The 23,088-nt window shown below is 52.0% G+C and overlaps 1 protein-coding gene across 4 annotated transcripts in view; it reads left to right on the top strand.

The window, feature by feature from the left end:
* The window catches only part of PRRC2C (proline rich coiled-coil 2C), a 344,519-nt gene that overhangs the window by 157,384 nt on the left and 164,047 nt on the right, over positions 1–23,088 (top strand). For all 4 annotated transcript variants that reach the window (XM_075322243.1, XM_075322246.1, XM_075322244.1 and 1 more), the window contains exon 12: positions 3,612–4,110. In XM_075322243.1, the coding sequence (XP_075178358.1) occupies positions 3,612–4,110 (499 nt within the window). The remainder of the gene's footprint in view (positions 1–3,611; positions 4,111–23,088) is intronic.

Below are 23,088 nucleotides of genomic sequence, written 5' to 3'. Positions count from 1 at the left end.
CCGATCGCATACACTCACACACACCCGATCGCATACACTCACACACACCCGATCGCATACACTCACACACACCCGATCGCATACACTCACACACACCCGATCGCATACACTCACACACACCCGATCCCATACACTGACACACACCCGATCCCATACACTGACACACACCCGATCGCATACAGTCACACACACCCGATCGCATACACTCACACACACCCGATCGTATACACTCACACACACCCGATCGCATACACTCACACTCACCCGATCGCATACACTCACACACACAGACACTGACGATATCGCACATACGCGCTTATACTCACAACATTCGGAGATACCACATGCTTCTGGCCATGTGATCCTCGTAGGGGGTGGGGTTAGTACAGTACTCACCTCCGTGACAGCCGTGTCAGTTCGGGGAATGCGCGGGGGGGGGGAGGGGGCGGGGCCAGAGCTAGCGTGCATTGCGTGAGGGGGGCGGGGCGTGGCGTGGCCGAATTGCCAATGCCTGCAGGGTGCCGGGGCGAGAGGCCAATCTGTGGGGGGGGGCGGAGCCTGGGCGAGCGGCTGGCCAATCCGTGTGGGGGCGCAGCCTGGGCGAGCGGCCAATCCGTGTGGGGGGGCGGGGCCATGGCGAGCCCAGCGGCCAATCAGCTTTGTGTCACCGTAAGGACACAATGTCACCGTAAGGACACAATTTTGGAGCATGACAGACAGACAGACAGAATAAGGCAATTATATATATAGATATATATATATATATATATATATATATATTCTATATATATATATCTCTGTGTCTGTGTCTCCCTGTCCTTCCCAAAAGGAGAATGTCATCCTTGGTGAACATTTGTCATTTTTAATCTTGCTGTGTATCTTTGTTTCAGTCCTAGAGTATTAAGGGGTGCAAACGTTTCTCTCCCCACCTGGCTGGATTGATGAGCACTTTTCACTATCCTGCTGCAATCTTGTACATGCGCAGTAGAAGATGCAATTTCCGTAGCATTGTGCCATGTTTAACCCCTTCAGCCCCCAGGCATTTTGCGGTTTTCAGTTTTTTTCTTCCGAGAGCCGTAACTTTTTTATTTTTCCGCCATTCTCGCCATACGAGGGCTAGTTTTTTTGCGAGAGGAGTTGTAGTTTTAAATGAAACCATAAGTTTTACCATATAGTGTACTAGAAAAGAGCAAAAAAAATTTAAGTTTGGAAAAACTTCAAAATAAGTGTGATCGCACAATAGTTTTTAAGGGGTTAAAAAAATTCAAGTGTGCCCAAAAAAAGTGGCGCACGTTTTGCGCCATTTTCCGAAACACGTAGCGTTCTCATTTTTTTAATCTGTGGCTCAGTGATGGCTTACTTTTTGCATCTCAAGCAGACGTTTTTAACGATACCATTTTTGCGCAGGTGATACGTTTTGATCGCCCATTATTGTATTTTGTGCAAATTTTGCAGCAACCAAAAAACTTAATTTTGGCGTTTGAAATTCTTTTTGCTGCTACGCCATTTACTGATCAGATTGATTTTATATTTTGATCAGGCATTTCTGAACGCGGCAATACTAAATATGTGTATTTTTTTTAACCCTTTAATTTTCAATGTGGGTGAAATGGGGGTGATTTGAACTTTTTATTTTTTTAATTTTTTTTTTTTTATTTTACTAGTTCCCCTAGGAGACTATGTGGATCACCAATCTTATCGCTTTGCCATATCTCCAGATCACGGCTACAGAGCTGAGATCTGCGATCTGCAGATATGCTGCTTTACTTTCAATACTGGCTGTATTCCGGCATTGAGAGCAAGTGACTCATGTTAGCTACAGGCGTCATCACATGACCGTGTGCTACCATGGCAACCACCAGAAGTCAAGTGATCACATCATGTGACTTCCGATGGGAGCGGGGGTAAGTCAGCATAATGGCGGTGCGCATATGCATCTCGCTGCTAGATTTTGGCAGCGAGATGTAAGGGGTTAATAGTCGCGGGTAGAAGCAATTTCACTCGCGACTAGCAGGCACACACGTCAGCTGTTGAAATCAGCTGATATGTGCGTGCGGCCTGCCTGCTGCAGGGGGCAGGGATTAACCTCACACGATCCATGACTGGTATCTACGTCATGGGTCATGAAGGGGTTAAGCAGCTTGATCAGATTGTACGAATAGGAAGAAATGAGGTGTAGTAAAGAACAATACTTTATGAGCCAGTACTCGGGTCGATCCTGTAAGACACTGTTCCTGGAGCAGCACTGACAGCTGTACGGCAGGGCTGTGGAGTCGGTAAGCCAAACCTTCGACTCCGACTCCTCAAATTCTCTTGCACCGACTCCGACTCCGGCTCCGACTCCTACATATATTGCTTATAGTTAGGTGAAAAATTTATTGTAGTACATGAATATGTGTATGTGAACATCAGACATTTAATAATTTTTATGATACAATAATCAAGATATTTGGATAGAACATAAAATATATTTATTGGAATACAACTTTAGAACACAAAAAACTGTAATAAATTGTAAATATGTAATACACTATGTAATATACAGTAGATTACATATATATCTTGTGTGTGTATATACACTGTGTATATATATATATATATATATATATATATATATTTTACATATTTACAATTTATTAGTTTTTTGTGTTCTAAAGTTGTATTCCAATAAATATTTTATGTTCTATCCAAATATCTTGATTATTGTATCATAAAAACAATTAAATGTCTGATGTTCACATTGTACTACAATAAATGTTTCACTTAAATATAAGCATTATACTAAATGTTATTATTTAGTAAAATATTCAGCACATTCTGCATTGCACTCCTGTCCCCAATTTATTATATATTTTAGGAGTCGGAGTCGGTGCATTTTATACCGACTCCGACTCCACCAAAATGAGCTCCGACTCCGACTCCACAGCCCTGCTGTACGGACCTTATTCCGTCTAAAATGAAAATAATCATTTTTAAAAGCACAAATCCAACTAGTGCTGTTAATGAGCTCGACAATGACTAGATCGCCATGAGGGTTTTTGGTGACAAAGCCACTTTAAATAGAATATATCTTTAAAGGGAATCTGTCACCAGATTTCTGTGTAGCCTGAAGGCAGCATGATGTAGGGGCAGAGACTGATTCCAGGAATGTCACTTACTAGACTGTAATTTGTTGTTTCAGTACAATCTGTGTTTTATCAGCAGGAGATAATCATTACAAGAAAATTGGCCTCCTAGTCAAACCACGATTTCAGCCCTGGTTAGTAGCTTTATCACTATGCTGAAAGCTGCTAATAAGTGGTATGTGTGTTTATTCAAATCTCAACGACCAAGCTCTGCTGTATTGTAAGTGTTGAAAACTGATTGTCATAACTGCTGCACCCAGTAAACTGATACATGACCGGAATCAGGTTCTCTGTCCCTTCCTCATGCTACTATTGGTTTATATAGCAATAACCAGCTGACGAATTTCCTTTAAATATTAACTTAGGTTATGGATTGTACTATTGGGACTAAACGAATTATTTTCTCTATTTACTGCAGTATTTTTTAATTTATTTTTTTTTCATTAAGACAGAATAACCATGTGTAAACTTCTTTACATGTTATAGCATCCGCAGCAGAGCCGCCCTGGGGCACCAACTAGACCGGCTCCTTTACAGTCTCGGCCCAGTGAGGATGAGATATGGAAGCAGAGACGTAGACAGCAAGCCGAACTTTCTGCTGCGGTGGAACGAGCCCGTAAGAGACGCGAGGCAGAGGAGAAGCGGATGGAAGAGCAGAGGATGGCTGCCTGTGCAGAGAAGCTAAAGCGACTAAACGAGAAGTTTGCAGCCCCTGCCTCCGTCCCTTCTTCTGAGAAGCCTGCAGCTGAAAAATCCCCCGAGGAGAAGCCAGTCCCTGAGCAGACCCCGCAAGAGTCCCCGGTCCCTCAGGAGGAAGAGGGTGTCACTCAAATTGAGCATCAGGTGACAGAAAATGAACCCGAGAGGCCGGAGACTCCGATACCACACGAAGAAAAGGAAGATGTGACCCCTCAACCCGATACGGAACCGCCGCCAGAAGAAAGTGCGAGTGCCAGTGTTCTGGAGGAGAAACCGCCTGAGCTAGGTACCGGATGTGTTGTGGATGTGTTGTAGATGTGTGTGTGTTCTTCTTTTGTCTCATAGAAGCCCTTTAGTATTAAATATACTGATGGGGCATAGATTTAGGTTATCATTGTGGTCGAAAAGAAAACTTAACCTTGAAATTAATGTTAAAAAAAAAGCAACAATTTCTCATTCGGCAGGATTTCCTGCATGTTTCTTTTGTATATATACTTATATTTCTTCGGCGCTCCATTCGGAGACCCAGACGATTGGGTGTATAGCACTGCCTCCGGAGGCCACACAAAGCATTACACTAAAAAGTGTAAGGCCCCTCCCCTTCTGGCTATACACCCCCCGTGGGATCACGGGCTCATCAGTTTTCAAGCTTTGTGCGAAGGAGGTCAGACATCCACGCATAGCTCCACTGTTTAGTCAGCAGTAGCTGCTGACTATATCGGATGGAAGAAAAGAGGGCCCATACTAGGGCCCCCAGCATGCTCCCTTCTCACCCCATTCCTATTGGCGGTGTTTGTTAAGGTTGAGGTACCCATTGTGGGTACGGAGGCTGGAGCCCACATGCTGTTTTCCTTCCCCATCCCCCTGAGGGGCTCTGAGGAAGTGGGATCTTACCGGCCCCCAAGCCCTGAGGCCGGGCTCCATCCACAGACCCGTAGAACCTGCTGGATACGGAGCTGGGTACCGTTCAGGGACAAGGCCCTGCAACATTCAGGTACTCTGTGTCCCCGTATGGACAGGCCGCGCACACTCCAGACTTGCTGGGTGTGCTAGTGCGCCGGGGACAGTAGCGCTGTGCGCTGGGGTTACAGTCACTGCAGTTTCTCTGAGGGACTTTTTGTGTTGGGGACTGCCGCGCCGGCCGCCCCTGGAGCGGCGGCGCGGCTGAGACTTGTGGTGCGCCGGGGACTTAGCGCCGACCGTGCTTTTACGACGGCGGCGCTTATAAATCTAGTCCCCGGCTTTTGCGGCCTAGCTCCGCTTCGTTCCCGCCCCCACCCTGTCAATCAGGGCAAGGGAGAGACGCTGTACGATAGTCAGCGCCGAGGGCTGGAGTCTTATTTACATACTCCAGCCCTCTCACTGAGCACAGTGGGGCGCAGGTTTCCCGCACTTTGTCTGCACACGCCCAGGGCCCGCCCCTCTCCACAGGACGCCGGCAGCCATTCCTACATGCAGTCTGGCTGGAGAACGGACACAGGCTCTGGGAGACCCAGACAAGGGATTTCTGGCGACCACACACCCGCGTTAAGCGGGCGGTAAGCAGCACATTAGTGCTGGCCCCACTAGTGCCCCAGTGTTATATTGGTGTATTTTTTTCTCTATACCATATATATATATATATATTGCACTGTAAGGTCGCTTCTTGGCTGTATACCCTATATTGCTCTGAGGAGACGACAACATGTCATCCGCAAAACGCAAGGGTGCCAAGACACAGGCTGTATACGCTACTTGTGCCGCTTGTGGGGCTGATCTACCGGCAGGTTCCAATGACCCCCATTGTGTGCAATGTTCGGTCCCTGTGCCACTTCGTCAGCCGGAGTCTATGGTGGTAGTGGCCCAGGCAGAGTCACCGGTGAACCCTGTCCCGGTGACGGGGACAGAGTTTGCAGTTTTTGCTGACAAGATGTCTGTCACTATGACAAAAATCCTAGAGACCTTGCAGGCCAGGCCAGTTACTCAGACCATGGACACTGCTGCGTCAATGTTCCCCGGTCTCCCTCAGTTGGAGTTAATCCGTGCTTCAAGGGGGTCCCAGGCATCTCAGGCTGAAGGCTCTGACTCAGATCACAGTCCCAGGCAGCCTAAGCGAGCTCGCTGGGAGAGACCCTCCACGTCATCACGCGGATCAGGGTCTCAGCGAGAAGAGTCTCTGCATGATGAGACAGAGGAGGGTGATCAGGAGTCTAATCCTGAAACCGCTCTCAATCTGGATACTCCTGATGGTGACGCCATGGTAAATGACCTTATAGCGGCCATCAATAGACTGTTGGATATTTCTCCCCCAGCCCCTTCAGCAGAAGAGGCAGCTGCACAGCAGGAGAAGTTCCATTTCAGGTATCCCAAGCGTAAACTGAGTACTTTTCTGGACCACGCTGACTTCAGAGAATCAGTCCAGAAACACCATGCTTATCCAGACAAGCGTTTCTCCAAACGTCTTAAGGATACACGTTATCCCTTTCCCCCTGACGTGGTCAAACGCTGGACCCAGTGTCCAAAGGTGGATCCCCCAATCTCCAGGCTTGCGGCTAGATCCATAGTTGCAGTGGAGGATGGGGCTTCACTTAAAGATGCCAATGACAGACAGATGGACCTTTGGTTGAAATCTGTCTATGAAGCTATCGGCGCGTCGTTTGCTCCTGCATTCGCGGCCGTGTGGGCACTCCAAGCTATTTCAGCTGGTCTGGCACAGGTGGACTCTATCATACGTCCAGCAGTGCCGCAAGTGGAGTCCTTAACTTCGCAAATGTCTGCGTTTGCGACCTATGCTATCAACGCTGTCCTGGACTCTACGAGCCGTACCTCAATGGCGTCTGCCAACTCGGTGGTTTTGCGCAGAGCCTTGTGGTTAAAAGAATGGAAAGCGGATTCTGCTTCCAAAAAATGTTTAACCAGCTTGCCACTATCTGTAGACAGACTGTTTGGTGAGCAATTGGCTGAAATCATTAAACAGTCCAAGGGTAAAGACTCCTCCTTACCCCAGCCCAGATCAAGCAAACCTCAACAAAGGAGGTGGCAGTCGAGGTTTTGGTCCTTTCGAGGCTCCGGCAAGGCCCAATTCTCCTCGTCCAAAGGGACTCAGAAGGAGCAAAGGGGCTCAGATTCCTGGCGGGCTCACTCACGTCCCAAGAAAGCAACCGGAGGAACCGCTTCCAAAGCGGCCACCTCATGACTTCCAGCTCCCCCCCTCCGCATCTCCGGTCGGGGGCAGGCTCTCCCGCTTTTCCGTCATTTGGATGTCACAGGTCAAAGACCGGTGGGTGACAGACATTTTGTCGCGCGGGTACAGAATCGAGTTCAGTTCTCGTCCTCCAGCTCGGTTCTTCAGAACCTCCCCACATCCAGACCGAGCAGATGCCCTGCTGCAGGCGGTGGACTCCCTAAGAGCGGAAGGAGTAGTGGTTCCTGTACCGCCTCAGGAACAAGGGCAAGGTTTTTACTCCAATCTCTTCGTGGTTCCAAAAAAGGACGGCTCGTTCCGTCCTGTTCTGGACCTAAAGCTGCTCAACAAGCATGTGAACGCCAGGCGGTTCCGGATGGAATCCCTCCGCTCCGTCATTGCCTCAATGTCTCAAGGAGATTTCCTTGCATCAATAGACATCAAAGATGCTTATCTCCACGTGCCGATTGCTACAGAGCACCAACGTTTTCTACGTTTTGTGATAAGAGACGAACATCTCCAGTTCGTAGCTCTGCCATTTGGTCTGGCGACAGCCCCACGGGTTTTCACCAAGGTCATGGCGGCAGTGGTAGCAGTCTTGCACTCCCAGGGACACTCGGTGATCCCTTACTTGGACGATCTACTTGTCAAAGCACCCTCTCAAGAGGCATGCCAACACAGCCTGAATGTTGCGCTGGAGACTCTCCAGACTTTCGGGTGGATCATCAACTTTTCAAAGTCAAATCTGTCACCGACTCAATCACTAACGTATCTTGGCATGGAGTTTCATACTCTCTCAGCGATAGTGAAGCTTCCGCTGGACAAGCAGCGGTCACTACAGACAGGGGTACAGTCTCTCCTTCATGGTCAGTCGCACTCCTTAAGGCGCCTCATGCACTTCCTAGGGAAGATGGTGGCAGCAATGGAGGCAGTCCCGTTTGCACAGTTTCATCTGCGCCCACTTCAATGGGACATTCTCCGCCAATGGGACGGGAAGTCAACTTCCCTGGACAGGAAAGTCTCCCTTTCCCAGACGGCCAAGGACTCTCTGCAATGGTGGCTTCTTCCCACCTCATTATCACAGGGAAGATCATTCCTACCCCCATCCTGGGCAGTGGTCACGACAGACGCGAGTCTGTCATGGTGGGGAGCAGTTTTTCTCCACCACAGGGCTCAAGGGACGTGGACTCAGCAGGAGTCCACCCTTCAGATCAATGTTCTGGAAATCAGGGCAGTGTATCTTGCCCTACTAGCCTTCCAGCAGTGGCTGGAAGGAAAGCAGATCCGAATTCAGTCGGACAACTCCACAGCGGTGGCATACATCAACCACCAAGGAGGGACACGCAGTCGGCAAGCCTTCCAGGAAGTCCGGCGGATTCTGTTGTGGGTGGAGGACAGAGCATACACCATATCAGCGGTTCACATCCCGGGCGTAGAAAACTGGGAAGCAGACTTCCTCAGTCGCCAGGGTATGGACGCAGGGGAATGGTCCCTTCACCCGGACGTGTTTCAGGAAATCTGTCGCCGCTGGGGGGTGCCGGACGTCGACCTAATGGCGTCGCGGCACAACAACAAGGTCCCGACGTTCATGGCGCGGTCTCGCGATCAAAGAGCTCTGGCGGCAGACGCCTTAGTGCAAGATTGGTCGCAGTTCCGGCTCCCTTATGTGTTCCCACCTCTGGCACTCTTGCCCAGAGTGCTACGCAAGATCAGATCCGATTGCAGCCGCGTCATACTCGTCGCCCCAGACTGGCCGAGGAGGTCGTGGTACCCGGATCTGTGGCATCTCACGGTCGGCCAACCGTGGACACTACCAGACCGACCAGACTTACTGTCCCAAGGGCCGTTTTTCCATCGGAATTCTGCGGCCCTGAACCTGACTGTGTGGCCATTGAGTCCTGGATCCTAGCGTCTTCAGGATTATCCCAAGGAGTCGTTGCCACCATGAGACAGGCTAGGAAGTCCACTTCTGCTAAGATCTACCACAGAACGTGGAGGATTTTCTTATCCTGGTGCTCTGCACAGGGAGTATCCCCCTGGCCATTCGCGTTACCTACTTTTCTTTCCTTCCTGCAATCTGGGTTGGAAAAGGGCTTGTCGCTCGGCTCCCTTAAAGGGCAAGTCTCGGCACTATCCGTGTTTTTTCAGAAGCGTCTAGCACGACTTTCTCAGGTGCGCACGTTCCTGCAGGGGGTTTGTCATATCGTCCCTCCGTACAGGCGGCCGTTAGATCCATGGGATCTAAACAGGGTACTAGTTGCTCTCCAGAAGCCGCCCTTCGAGCCTCTGAGGGATGTTTCACTTTCTCGTCTCTCACAGAAAGTGGCCTTTCTAGTGGCGGTCACGTCTCTTCGGAGAGTGTCTGAGCTAGCAGCGCTGTCATCCAAGGCTCCCTTCCTGGTGTTCCACCAGGACAAGGTAGTGCTGCGCCCCATTCAGGAGTTTCTCCCTAAGGTGGTATCCTCTTTTCATCTTAATCAGGATATCTCCTTGCCTTCCTTTTGTCCTCATCCAGTTCTTCGGTATGAAAAGGATTTACATTTGTTAGATCTGGTGAGAGCACTCAGAATCTACATTTCCCGCACGGCGCCCCTGCGCCGCTCTGATGCACTCTTTGTCCTTGTCGCTGGTAAGCGCAAAGGGTCGCAGGCTTCCAAAGCCACCCTGGCTCGATGGATCAAAGAACCAATTCTTGAAGCCTACCGTTCTGCTGGGCTTCCGGTTCCATCAGGGCTGAAGGCCCACTCTACCAGAGCCGTGGGTGCGTCCTGGGCATTACGACACCAGGCTACGGCTCAACAGGTGTGCCAGGCAGCTACCTGGTCGAGTCTGCACACTTTCACCAAACATTATCAGGTGCATACCTATGCTTCGGCGGACGCCAGCCTAGGTAGAAGAGTCCTGCAGGCGGCAGTTACCTCCCCGTAGGGGAAGGCTGTCTTTGCAGCTCTAACATGAGGTATTTCTTTACCCACCCAGGGACTGCTTTTGGACGTCCCAATCGTCTGGGTCTCCCAATGGAGCGCCGAAGAAGAAGGGAATTTTGTTACTTACCGTAAATTCCTTTTCTTCTAGCTCCTATTGGGAGACCCAGCACCCGCCCTGTTGTCCTTCGGGATTGTTGGTTTTGTTCGGGTACACATGTTGTTCATGTTGAACGGTTTTCAGTTCTCCGATGTTACTTCGGAGTGAATTTGTTTAAACCAGTTATTGGCTTTCCTCCTTCTTGCTTTAGCACTAAAACTGATGAGCCCGTGATCCCACGGGGGGTGTATAGCCAGAAGGGGAGGGGCCTTACACTTTTTAGTGTAATGCTTTGTGTGGCCTCCGGAGGCAGTGCTATACACCCAATCGTCTGGGTCTCCCAATAGGAGCTAGAAGAAAAGGAATTTACGGTAAGTAACAAAATTCCCTTCTTCTTTGTCGCTCCATTGGGAGACCCAGATAATTGGGTGTATAGCTTATGCCTCCGGAGGCCACACAAAGTATTACACTAAAAGTGTAAAGCCCCTCCCCTTCTGCCTATACACCCCCCGTGCATCACGGGCTCCTCAGTTTTCATGCTTTGTGCGAAGGAGGCTGACATCCACGCATAGCTCCACAGCTTAGTCAGCAGCAGCTGCTGACTATGTCGGATGGAAGAAAAGAGGGCCCATAACAGGGCCCCCAGCATGCTCCCTTCTCACCCCACTTTGTCGGCGGTGTTGTTAAGGTTGAGGTACCCATTGCGGGTACACAGGCAGGAGCCACATGCTGTTTTCCTTCCCCATCCCTTATGGGCTCTGGGTGAAGTGGGATCCGAATCGGTCTCCAGGCACGGGGACCGTGCTCCCTCTGCAGCCCCTGGGGAATCTGCTGGATAGGAGCCGGGTATCGTCAGGGACAAGGCCCTGCTACTGTGAGGTACTCTGTGTCCCCGTGGGGACCGCGCATGGAGCGCTTGTGCCATACACATTGCAGCACTGCTGGGTGTGTTAGTGCGCCGGGGACTACCGCGCGGCCGCGCTTATTGCCGGCCGCGCTTATAACTTTAGTCCCCGGCTTCTGCGGCCTAGTATCGCATATTCCCGCCCACAGGCCTGCCAGTCAGGGGAAGGGCGGGACGCTGCACAGATCGTCAGCGCTGAGGGCTGGAGCATACATTAGTATCCTCCTCCCCCCTCACTCAGTACACTGGGGCACTAGATTCCCGCACTTTCTTGGGCACGCCCACGGTCCCCTCCTCCCCACAGAACGCCGGCAGCCATTCCTGTCAGCGATTCAGACGCTGGAGAGGAGAGACAACACAGGGAGACCCAGGCAGGGAATCTGGTGATCACACAACCGCTCTGAGCGGTCGGTAAGCAGCACCTGTGGTGCTGGCCCCACTGAGTGCCGAAGTGTATATATATTTATAGGCTATACATTTGCACTGTACGGTCGCTCTGTTGATTTTTGGCTATATACCCTCCTGGATTGTTCTCAGAGGAGACAACAGCATGTCGTCCGCAAAAAGCAAGGGTGTCAAAGCACAGGCGTACTTTGCAACCTGTACCTCATGTGCAGCTATACTACCGGCAGGTTCCACTGACCCTCATTGTGTGCAATGCTCGGCCCCTGTGGCACTTACTCAGCCGGAGCCTCTGCTACTGGTGGCCCAGGTGGAACCACCTGCTACCACTGTCCAGGTGACAGGGACGGAGTTTGCAGCTTTTGCTGACAAACTGTCTGAGAGTATGGATAGATGGTCTGCTAAAATACTAGAAGCCTTACAGTCCAGACCGGTGATTCAGGCCCCGGGCACTGTTCAATCTTTGACCCCAGGTCCCCCTCAATTGGAACAGCAAAGTGCCCCTGGGCTGACCCATAGGTCCCAGGGTGAGGTCTCTGACACGGACCGCAGTCCCAGGCCGCCTAAGCGGGCTCGCTGGGAAATTCCCTCCACCTCATCACACTGTTCAGGGTCTCAGCAGGAGGACTCTCTGGAGGATGAAGCGGAGGTAACAGATCAGGATTCTGATCCTGAAGCCGCTCTCAACCTAGATACACCTGAAGGTGACGCCATAGTGAATGACCTGATAGCGACCATCAATCAGGTGTTGGATATTTCTCCCCCAGCTCCTACAATTGAGGAGTCAGCTTCTCAGGAGAAATTCCGTTTCAGGTTTCCCAAGCGTACATTGAGTACGTTTCTGGATCACTCTGACTTCAGGGAAGCAGTCCAGAAAAACCGAGATTGTCCAGACAAGCGTTTTTCCAAGCGCCTTAAGGATACACGTTATCCCTTCCCCCCCTGATGTTGTCAAGGGCTGGACTCAGTGTCCTAAGGTGGATCCTCCAATCTCTAGACTGGCGGCTAGATCCATAGTTGCAGTGGAAGATGGGGCTTCGCTCAAAGATGCCACTGACAGACAGATGGAACTATGGTTGAAATCCATCTATGAAGCTATCGGCGCGTCTTTTGCTCCAGCATTCGCAGCCGTATGGGCACTCCAAGCTATCTCAGCTTGTCAGGCGCAGATTAATACAGTCACTCGTACATCTGCCCCGCAAGTCGTGTCCTTAACCTCTCAGGCGTCGGCGTTTGCGTCCTACGCCATTAATGCTATCCTGGACTCTGCGAGCCGTACGGCGGTAGCATCCGCCAATTCGGTGGTAGTCCGCAGGGCCATGTGGCTACGTGAATGGAAGGCAGACTCTGCTTCCAAAAAGTTCTTAACCGGTTTGCCATTGTCTGGCGACCGCTTGTTTGGTGAGCGATTGGATGAAATCATTAAACAATCCAAGGGAAAGGACTCTTCTTCAGCGCTCTATTGGGAGACCCAGACGATTGGGGTATAGCTACTGCCCTCCGGAGGCCACACAAAGCACTACACTAAAAAGTGCAAGGCCCCTCCCCTTCTGGCTATACCCCCCCGTGGTATCACGGGTACTCCAGTTTTCAAGCTTTGTGCGAAGGAGGTCAGACATCCACGCATAGCTCCACAGATTTTAGTCAGCAGTAGCTGCTGACTATTTCGGATGGAAGAAAAGAGGGCCCATATAGGGCCCCCAGCATGCTCCCTTCTCACCCGTTGATGGTGTTGTAAGGTTGAGGTACCTATTGCTGGTACAGAGGCTGGAGCCCCACATGCTGTTTTCCTTCCACATCCCCTTGTAGGGCTCTGTGGAAGTGGGATCCTGCCGGCCTCAAAGCTCTGACGCCGGGCTCCATCCACAGACCCATAGAACCTGGTGGATGCCGAGCAGGAGTACCATCAGGGACATGGCCCTGCATCATACAGGTACTCTGTGTCCCCGGCAGGCACAGACACACTCCGGGCTGGCTGGGTGTTGTAGTGCGCCGGGGACCGTAACGCTAGAGCTAGTGTTCCTACAGTTTAACTGGGGGACTTTTTTCTGTGTGTGGGAACGCAGCGCCGACCCCCGCTGGACCGGCGGCGCTGCTGTGACTTTTAGTTCGCCGGGGACACGCCGACCGCGCTTTTACGGCGGTGGCGTTTATAAATCTAGTCCCCGGCTTTTGCGGCCTAGGACGCCGGCAGCTCCGATTCGTTCCCGCCCCCACCCTGTCAATCAGGGTAGGGGAGAGACGCTGTTTCACGGCAGCGACGAGGGCTGGAGCCTGATTTACATGCTCCAGCCCTCTCACTAGGCACAGAGGGAAGCAGGCTTCCCGCTCTTAGCCAGGAACGCCCAGGGCCCGCCCCCCCTCCTCTCTCAGGACGCCGGCAGCCATTACATGCATGTCTGGCTGGAGGAAGGACGCAAGGCTCTGGGAGACCTGGACTAGGGGGCTTTGGAGATCACACACCCGCTCTTAAGCGGGCGGTAAGCGGCTTTTCAGCTGGCCCCTCTAGTGCCTCAGTGTGTATTAGTGTACTGTGTCACTGGACATATATATATTTCCTTATTGCTTGCACTGTGAGGTCGCTTCCTGGCTGTATACCCAGATCACTCTGAGGAGGCAGCAACATGTCATCCGCAAAACGCAAGGCTGCCAAGGCTAGGGCTGTGTACACTGCGTGTGCTGCATGTGGGGCTGCTCTACCAGCAGGCTCCAAGGACCCCCATTGTGTGCAATGCTCAGATCCGGTGCTGCTTCGCCAGCCGGAGTCAGGAGAGATAGTGACCCAGGCTGAGACGCCTGTAAGTCCTGCCCCGGTGTCAGGGACAGACTTTGCAGTTTTTGCGGATAATATGTCTGTGACTATGGCAAAAATCCTTGAAACTTTGCAATCCATGCCTGGGGCTCAGTCTATGGACACGGCGAGGTCTCTGTCCTCTAATCCCCCTCAGTTAGATTTAATCCAGACTGCAAGGGGGTCCCCGGCTTCACAGGCTGAGTATTATGACTCAGATGATAGCCCCAGCCACCCTAAGCGAGCTCGCTGGGAAAGACCCTCAACGTCATCACACTGCTCAGGGTCTCAGCGCAATCAGTCTCCCTGTGATGCGTCTGATGAGAGTGATCAGGAGTCTTATCCTGGAACCCCTCTCAATCTGGATACCCCGGATGGGGACGCCATGGTAAACGATCTTATCTCAGCCATCAATAGACTGTTGGATATTTCTCCCCCAGCTCCTTCTGCAGAGGAGGCAGCTGCAGAGCAGGAGAAGTTTCGTTTCCTCTATCCCAAGCGTAAATTAAGTGCTTTCTTGGATCACTCTGACTTCAGAGAGTCAATCCAGAAACACGACGCTCATCCAGAAAGGCGTTTCTCTAAACGTTCTAAGGATACACGTTTTCCTTTTCCCCCTGATGTGGTCAAGCGCTGGACCCAGTGTCCAAAAGTTGACCCCCCGATTTCCAAACTTGCAGCTAGATCCATAGTTGCAGTGGAGGATGGCGCTTCACTTAAGGATGCCAATGACAGACAGATGGACCTTTGGTTAAAATCTGTCTATGAAGCTATCGGCGCGTCGTTTGCTCCAGCATTCGCAGCCGTATGGGCACTCCAAGCTATTTCAGCTGGTTTAGCAAAAGTGGATGCTGTCATACATCCAGCGGTGCCGCAAGTGGCGTCCCTTACCTCGCAGATGTCCGCGTTCGCGTCTTACGCTATCAATGCGGTCCTAGAATCTACCAGCCGCACCTCAATGGCGTCCGCCAATTCGGTAGTTTTGCGCAGAGCCTTGTGGTTAAAGGACTGGAAAGCAGATGCTGGTTCCAAAAAATGTTTAACCAGCCTGCCTTTATCTAGAGATAGACTGTTTGGCGAACCATTGGCTGACATCATTAAACAGTCCAAGGGTAAAGACTCTTCTTTACCCCAGCCCAGAACAAGCAAACCTCAGCAGAAAAAGTGGCAGCAGAGGTTTCAGTCCTTTCGAGGTTCGGGCAAGACACAATTCTCCTCGTCCAAAGGGACTCAGAGGACGCAAAGAAGCTCAGATTCCTGGCGGGCTCACGCGCGCCCCAAGAAAGCAAATGGAGGAACCGCTTCCAAAGCGGCCACCTCATGACTTCCAGCTCCCCCCCTCCGCATCTCCGGTCGGGGGCAGGCTCTCCCGCTTTTCCGTCATTTGGATGTCACAGGTCAAAGACCGGTGGGTGACAGACATTTTGTCGCGCGGGTACAGAATCGAGTTCAGTTCTCGTCCTCCAGCTCGGTTCTTCAGAACCTCCCCACATCCAGACCGAGCAGATGCCCTGCTGCAGGCGGTGGACTCCCTAAGAGCGGAAGGAGTAGTGGTTCCTGTACCGCCTCAGGAACAAGGGCGAGGGTTTTACTCCAATCTCTTTGTGGTTCCAAAAAAGGACGGCTCGTTCCGTCCTGTTCTGGATCTAAAGCTGCTCAACAAACATGTGCACGCCAGGCGGTTCCGGATGGAAACCCTCCGCTCTGTCGTGGCCTCAATGTCTCAAGGAGACTTCCTTGCCTCAATAGACATCAAAGATGCTTATCTCCACGTGCCAATTGCTACAGAACATCAACGTTTTCTACGTTTTGTGATAGGAAACGAACATCTTCAGTTCGTAGCTCTGCCATTCGGTCTGGCGACAGCCCCACGGGTTTTCACCAAGGTCATGGCGGCAGTGGTAGCAGTCTTGCACTCTCAGGGACACTCGGTGATCCCTTACCTAGACGATCTACTTGTCAAGGCACCCTCTCAAGAGGCATGCCAACTCAGTCTACATGCTACACTGGAGACTCTACAGACGTTTGGATGGATCATCAACTTTCCAAAGTCGAATCTGTCTCCGACACAGTCACTAACGTATCTTGGCATGGAGTTCCATACTCGAGCAGCGAGAGTGAAGCTTCCGCTGAACAAGCAGCGGTCACTACAGACAGGGGTGCAATCCCTCCTTCAGGGCCAGTCGCACCCCTTACGGCGCCTCATGCACTTCCTCGGGAAGATGGTGGCAGCCATGGAAGCAGTTCCCTTTGCGCAGTTTCATCTGCGCCCACTTCAATGGGACATTCTCCGCCAATGGGACGGGAAGTCAACGTCCCTGGACAGGAAAGTCTCTCTTTCCCAGACGGCCAAGGACTCTCTACAATGGTGGCTCCTTCCCACCTCATTGTCTCAGGGAAGATCCTTCCTGCCCCCATCCTGGGCAGTGGTCACGACAGATGCGAGTCTGTCAGGGTGGGGAGCAGTGTTTCTCCACCACAGGGCTCAGGGGACGTGGACTCCGCAGGAGTCCACCCTTCAGATCAATGTTCTGGAAATCAGAGCAGTGTATCTTGCCCTACTAGCCTTCCAGCAGTGGCTGGAAGGAAGGCAGATCCGAATTCAGTCGGACAACTCCACAGCGGTGGCATACATCAACCACCAAGGGGGGACACGCAGTCGGCAAGCCTTCCAGGAAGTCCGGCGGATTCTGATGTGGGTGGAAGCCACGGCCTCCACCATATCCGCAGTTCACATCCCCGGCGTAGAAAACTGGGAAGCAGACTTCCTCAGTCGCCAGGGCATGGACGCAGGGGAATGGTCCCTTCACCCGGACGTGTTTCAGGAAATCTGTCGCCGATGGGGAGTGCCGGACGTCGACCTAATGGCGTCCCGGCACAACAACAAGGTCCCGGCATTCATGGCGAGGTCGCGCGATCAAAGAGCTCTGGCGGCAGACGCATTAGTTCAAGATTGGTCGCAGTTCCGGCTCCCATACGTCTTCCCACCTCTGGCACTCTTGCCCAGAGTGTTACGCAAGATCAGATCCGATTGCAGCCGCGTCATACTCGTCGCCCCAGACTGGCCGAGGAGATCGTGGTATCCGGATCTGTGGCATCTCACGGTCGGTCGACCGTGGTCACTGCCAGACCGACCAGACTTACTGTCCCAAGGGCCGTTTTTCCATCAGAATTCTGCGGCCCTGAACCTGACTGTGTGGCCATTGAGTCCTGGATCCTAGCGTCTGCAGGATTATCTCAAGGAGTCGTAGCCACAATGAGACAGGCTAGGAAGTCAACGTCTGCTAAGATCTACCACAGGACGTGGAAGATTTTCTTATCTTGGTGCTCTGCACAGAGAGTATCCCCTTGGCCATTTGCATTGCCCACCTTTCTTTCCTTCCTGCAATCGGGGTTGGAAAAGGGCTTGTCGCTCAGTTCCCTTAAAGGGCAAGTCTCGGCACTGTCTGTGTTTTTTCAGAAGCGTCTAGCACGTCTTCCTAAGGTGCGCACGTTCCTACAGGGGGTCTGTCATATTGTGCCCCCGTACAAGCGGCCGTTAGATCCATGGGATCTGAACAGAGTACTTGTTGCTCTGCAAAAGCCGCCCTTCGAGCCTCTAAAGGACGTTTCCTTTTCTCGACTGTCACAGAAAGTGGCGTTTCTTGTCGCGATCACATCGCTTCGGCGAGTGTCTGAGCTGGCAGCTTTGTCATCCAAGGCTCCTTTCCTGGTGTTCCACCAGGACAAGGTAGTGCTGCGCCCCATTCCGGAGTTTCTCCCTAAGGTCGTATCCTCGTTTCATCTTAATCAGGATATATCCTTGCCTTCCTTTTACCCTCATCCGGTTCACCGGTATGAAAAGGACTTACGTTTGCTAGATCTGGTGAGAGCACTCAGAATCTACATCTCCCGAACGGCGCCCATACGCCGTTCCGATGCACTTTTTGTCCTTGTCGCTGGTCCGCGCAAGGGATTGCAGGCTTCTAAAGCCACCCTGGCTCGATGGATCAAAGAACCAATTCTAGAGGCCTACCGCTCTGCGGGGCTTCCGGTTCCTTCAGGGCTAAAAGCCCACTCAACCAGAGCCGTGGGTGCGTCCTGGGCATTACGTCACCAGGCTTCGGCTCAACAGGTGTGCCAGGCAGCAACCTGGTCCAGTCTGCACACTTTCACCAAGCATTATCAGGTGCATACCTATGCTTCGGCGGATGCCAGCTTAGGTAGAAGAGTCCTGCAGGCGGCAGTGACATCCCCGTAGGGGAGGGCTGTTTTTTGCAGCTCTAACATGAGGTATTTCTTTACCCACCCAGGGACAGCTTTTGGACGTCCCAATCGTCTGGGTCTCCCAATAGAGCGCTGAAGAAGAAGGGAATTTTGTTACTTACCGTAAATTCCTTTTCTTCTAGCTCTTATTGGGAGACCCAGCACCCGCCCTGTTGTCCTTCGGGATTTTTTTGTTGTTTGCGGGTACACATGTTGTTCATGTTGAACGGTTTTTTCAGTTCTCCGATGTTTCTCGGAGTTAATTTGTTTAAACCAGTTATTGGCTTCCTCCTTCTTGCTTTGGCACTAAAACTGGAGTACCCGTGATACCACGGGGGGGGTATAGCCAGAAGGGGAGGGGCCTTGCACTTTTTAGTGTAGTGCTTTGTGTGGCCTCCGGAGGGCAGTAGCTATACCCCAATCGTCTGGGTCTCCCAATAAGAGCTAGAAGAAAAGGAATTTACGGTAAGTAACAAAATTCCCTTCGTCCTTACCCCAGTCCAAACCAAACAGACCTCAACTACGGAAGGTACAATCGAGGTTTCGGTCCTTTCGGACCGCGGCCAGGTCTCAATTCTCCTCGTCCAAAAGGCCTCAGAAAGATCAGAGGAACTCCGATTCATGGCGGTCTAAGTCACGTCCTAAAAAGACCGCCGGAGGCACCGCTCCCAAAGCGGCCTCCTCATGACTTTCGGCCTCCTCAAACCGCATCCTCGGTCGGTGGCAGGCTCTCCCGCTTTTGCGACGCCTGGCTGCCACAGGTAAGAGACCGATGGGTGAGAGACATTCTATCTCAAGGTTACAGGATAGAGTTCAGCTCTCGTCCTCCGACTCGTTTCTTCAGAACATCTCCGCCCCCCGAGAGAGCCGATGCTCTTCTGCAGGCGGTGTGCACTCTGAAGGCGGAAGGAGTGGTGATCCCTGTTCCTCTTCAGCAACGGGGTCACGGTTTTTACTCCAACTTGTTCGTGGTACCAAAAAAGGACGGATCCTTCCGTCCTGTTCTGGACCTAAAACTGCTCAACAAGCATGTGAAAACCAGGCGGTTCCGGATGGAATCGCTCCGCTCCGTCATCGCCTCAATGTCCCAAGGAGATTTCCTGGCATCAATCGACATCAAAGATGCTTATCTCCACGTACCGATTGCACCAGAGCATCAGCGCTTCCTGCGTTTCGCCATAGGGGACGAACACCTTCAGTTCGTGGCACTGCCTTTTGGCCTGGCGACAGCCCCACGGGTCTTCACCAAGGTTATGGCAACAGTGGTGGCAATCCTACACTCTCAGGGACACTCGGTGATCCCTTACTTAGACGATCTGCTTGTCAAGGCACCCTCTCAAGGGGCATGCCAACACAGCCTGAACATTGCTCTGGAGACTCTCCAGAGTTTCGGGTGGATCATCAATTTTCCAAAGTCAAATCTGACACCGGCCCAATCTCTGACATATCTTGGCATGGAGTTTCATACTCTCTCAGCGATAGTGAAGCTTCCGCTGAACAAACAGCGTTCACTACAGACAGGGGTGCAATCTCTCCTTCAAGGCCAGTCACACCCCCTGAGGCGCCTCATGCACTTCCTAGGGAAGATGGTAGCAGCAATGGAGGCAGTCCCTTTTGCGCAGTTTCATCTGCTCCCACTTCAATGGGACATTCTCCGCAAATGGGACAGGAAATTGACGTCCCTCGACAGGAACGTCTCCCTTTCGCGGGCAGCCAAGGCTTCCCTTCAGTGGTGGCTTCTCCCCAGTTCTCTGTCGAAAGGGAAATCCTTCCTGCCCCCATCCTGGGCGGTGGTCACGACGGACGCGAGCCTGTCAGGGTGGGGAGCGGTCTTTCTCCACCACAGGGCTCAGGGTACTTGGACTCAGACAGAGTCCTCCCTTCAGATCAATGTTCTGGAGATAAGGGCAGTGTATCTTGCCCTAAAGGCGTTCCAGCCGTGGCTGGAAGGCAAACAGATCCGAATTCAGTCGGACAACTCCACAGCGGTGGCATACATCAACCACCAAGGCGGCACACGCAGTCGTCAAGCCTTCCAGGAAGTCCGGCGGATTCTACTGTGGGTGGAAGCCACAGCCTCCACCATATCCGCAGTTCACATCCCGGGCGTAGAAAACTGGGAAGCAGACTTTCTCAGTCGCCAGGGCATGGACGCAGGGGAGTGGTCCCTTCACCCGGACGTGTTTCAGGAGATCTGTTGCCGCTGGGGCATGCCGGACGTTGACCTAATGGCGTCCCGGCACAACAACAAGGTCCCGACATTCATGGCACGGTCTCAAGATCACAGAGCTCTGGCGGCAGACGCCTTAGTTCAGGATTGGTCGCAGTTTCAACTCCCTTATGTGTTTCCTCCTCTGGCACTGTTGCCCAGAGTGTTACGCAAGATCAGGGCCGACTGCCGCCGCGCCATCCTCGTCGCTCCAGACTGGCCGAGGAGGTCGTGGTACCCGGATCTGTGGCATCTCACGGTCGGCCAACCGTGAGCACTACCAGACCGACCAGACTTGCTGTCTCAAGGGCCGTTTTTCCATCTGAATTCTGCGGCCCTCAACCTGACTGTGTGGCCATTGAGTCCTGGATCCTAGCGTCTTCAGGGTTTTCTCAAGAGGTCATTGCCACTATGAGACAGGCTAGGAAACCAACGTCCGCCAAGATCTACCACAGGACGTGGAAGATATTCCTGTCGTGGTGCTCTGCTCAGGCGTTTTCTCCCTGGCCATTTGCCTTGCCCACTTTTCTGTCCTTCCTTCAATCCGGATTGGAAAAGGGTTTGTCGCTCGGCTCCCTTAAGGGACAAGTCTCTGCGCTCTCTGTGTTTTTTCAGAAGCGCCTAGCCAGACTTCCACAGGTACGCACGTTCCTGCAGGGGGTTTGTCACATCGTCCCTCCTTACAAGCGTCCGTTAGAACCCTGGGATCTGAACAGGGTGCTGATGGCTCTTCAGAAACCACCGTTCGAGCCAATGAGAGATATTTCTCTCTCACGCCTTTCGCAGAAAGTGGTCTTCCTAGTAGCAGTCACTTCACTTCGAAGAGTGTCTGAACTGGCAGCATTGTCGTGCAAAGCCCCTTTCCTGGTGTTTCACCAGGACAAGGTGGTTCTGCGTCCGGTTCCGGAATTTCTCCCTAAGGTGGTATCCCCTTTTCATCTCAATCAGGATATCTCCTTACCCTCTTTTTGTCCTCATCCAGTTCACCAATGTGAAAAGGATTTGCACTTGTTAGATCTGGTGAGAGCACTCAGATTCTACATTTTTCGTACGGCGCCCCTGCGCCGCTCGGATGCACTCTTTGTCCTTGTCGCTGGCCAGCGTAAAGGGTCACAAGCTTCCAAATCAACCCTGGCTCGGTGGATCAAGGAACCAATTCTCGAAGCTTATCGTTCCTCGGGGCTTCCAGTTCCCTCAGGGCTGAAGGCCCATTCTACCAGGGCCGTGGGGGCGTCCTGGGCCTTGCGGCACCAGGCTATGGCTCAGCAGGTGTGTCAGGCGGCTACCTGGTCGAGCCTGCACACTTTCACGAAACACTATCAGGTGCATACCTATGCTTCGGCAGATGCCAGCCTAGGTAGGCGAGTCCTTCAGGCGGCGGTTGCCCACCTGTAGGACGGAGCCGTTTACGGCTCCATTATGAGGTATTATTTACCCACCCAGGGACTGCTTTTGGACGTCCCAATTGTCTGGGTCTCCCAATGGAGCGACAAAGAAGAAGGGAATTTTGTTTACTTACCGTAAATTCCTTTTCTTCTAGCTCCAATTGGGAGACCCAGCACCCGCCCCTGTTCCCTTCGGGCTGTTGTTCTTTGTGTACACATGTTGTTCATGTTGAATGGTTTCAGTTCTCCGATATTCCTTCGGATTGAATTTACTTTAAACCAATTTATAATTTTTTCCTCCTTCTTGCTTTTGCACCAAAACTGAGGAGCCCGTGATGCACGGGGGGTGTATAGGCAGAAGGGGAGGGGCTTTACACTTTTAGTGTAATACTTTGTGTGGCCTCCGGAGGCATAAGCTATACACCCAATTGTCTGGGTCTCCCAATTGGAGCTAGAAGAAAAGGAATTTACGGTAAGTAAACAAAATTCCCTTCTTTAGAACGTAACAAGTGATAGAGTTCAAGGTAAAACTCCTCAATCCATATTCATTTAAAGGGAACCTGTCAGGTGCAATATGCACCCAGAAACACGAGCAGTTCTGGGTACAATTGCTAATCCCTGCCTAACCGTCCATGTATACACTAGCATAGATAAAGAGATCTTTAGAAAAAGTATTTCTAAAGATCATTTCTTTTATGCTAATAAGTGCATGGACTAGTCCCAAGGGCGTGAGTTCCCTTTGGCTAGCCAGTCCACATAGCATGTTAGCACTCTCCTGTGGGCCTACTAACATGCAACATGATAATGAACGCGCAGCGAGTACTAACATGCTAATGAACGCGCAGTGACATGCACATACCTCACTCTTCATCATGCCAGCGGAGGATGGATGTGCACTGCGCATGATCCAGAGTCCCCTGGACTTCCAATCATGCCCACTAAAATTGATGCCGGGTATAAGCTTACCTGCTTCAGTGAGCTATTCTGCGAATGATCGGAAGCTCCCAGGCACTCCGGATCGTGCGCATCCATTCTCCGCCGGCTTCCATCACGACTGAGCTATGTGCGGCATATCTGCTCGTTCATTAGCATGTTAGCACGCTCCTGCGGGTCTGCTAACATGCTATGTGGGCCGACCAGC

The sequence above is a fragment of the Anomaloglossus baeobatrachus genome, chromosome 8, assembly GCF_048569485.1.
Source record: "Anomaloglossus baeobatrachus isolate aAnoBae1 chromosome 8, aAnoBae1.hap1, whole genome shotgun sequence".
Taxonomy (NCBI): Eukaryota; Metazoa; Chordata; class Amphibia; order Anura; family Aromobatidae; genus Anomaloglossus; species Anomaloglossus baeobatrachus.
This window is presented reverse-complemented; position numbering and strand designations above follow the sequence as displayed.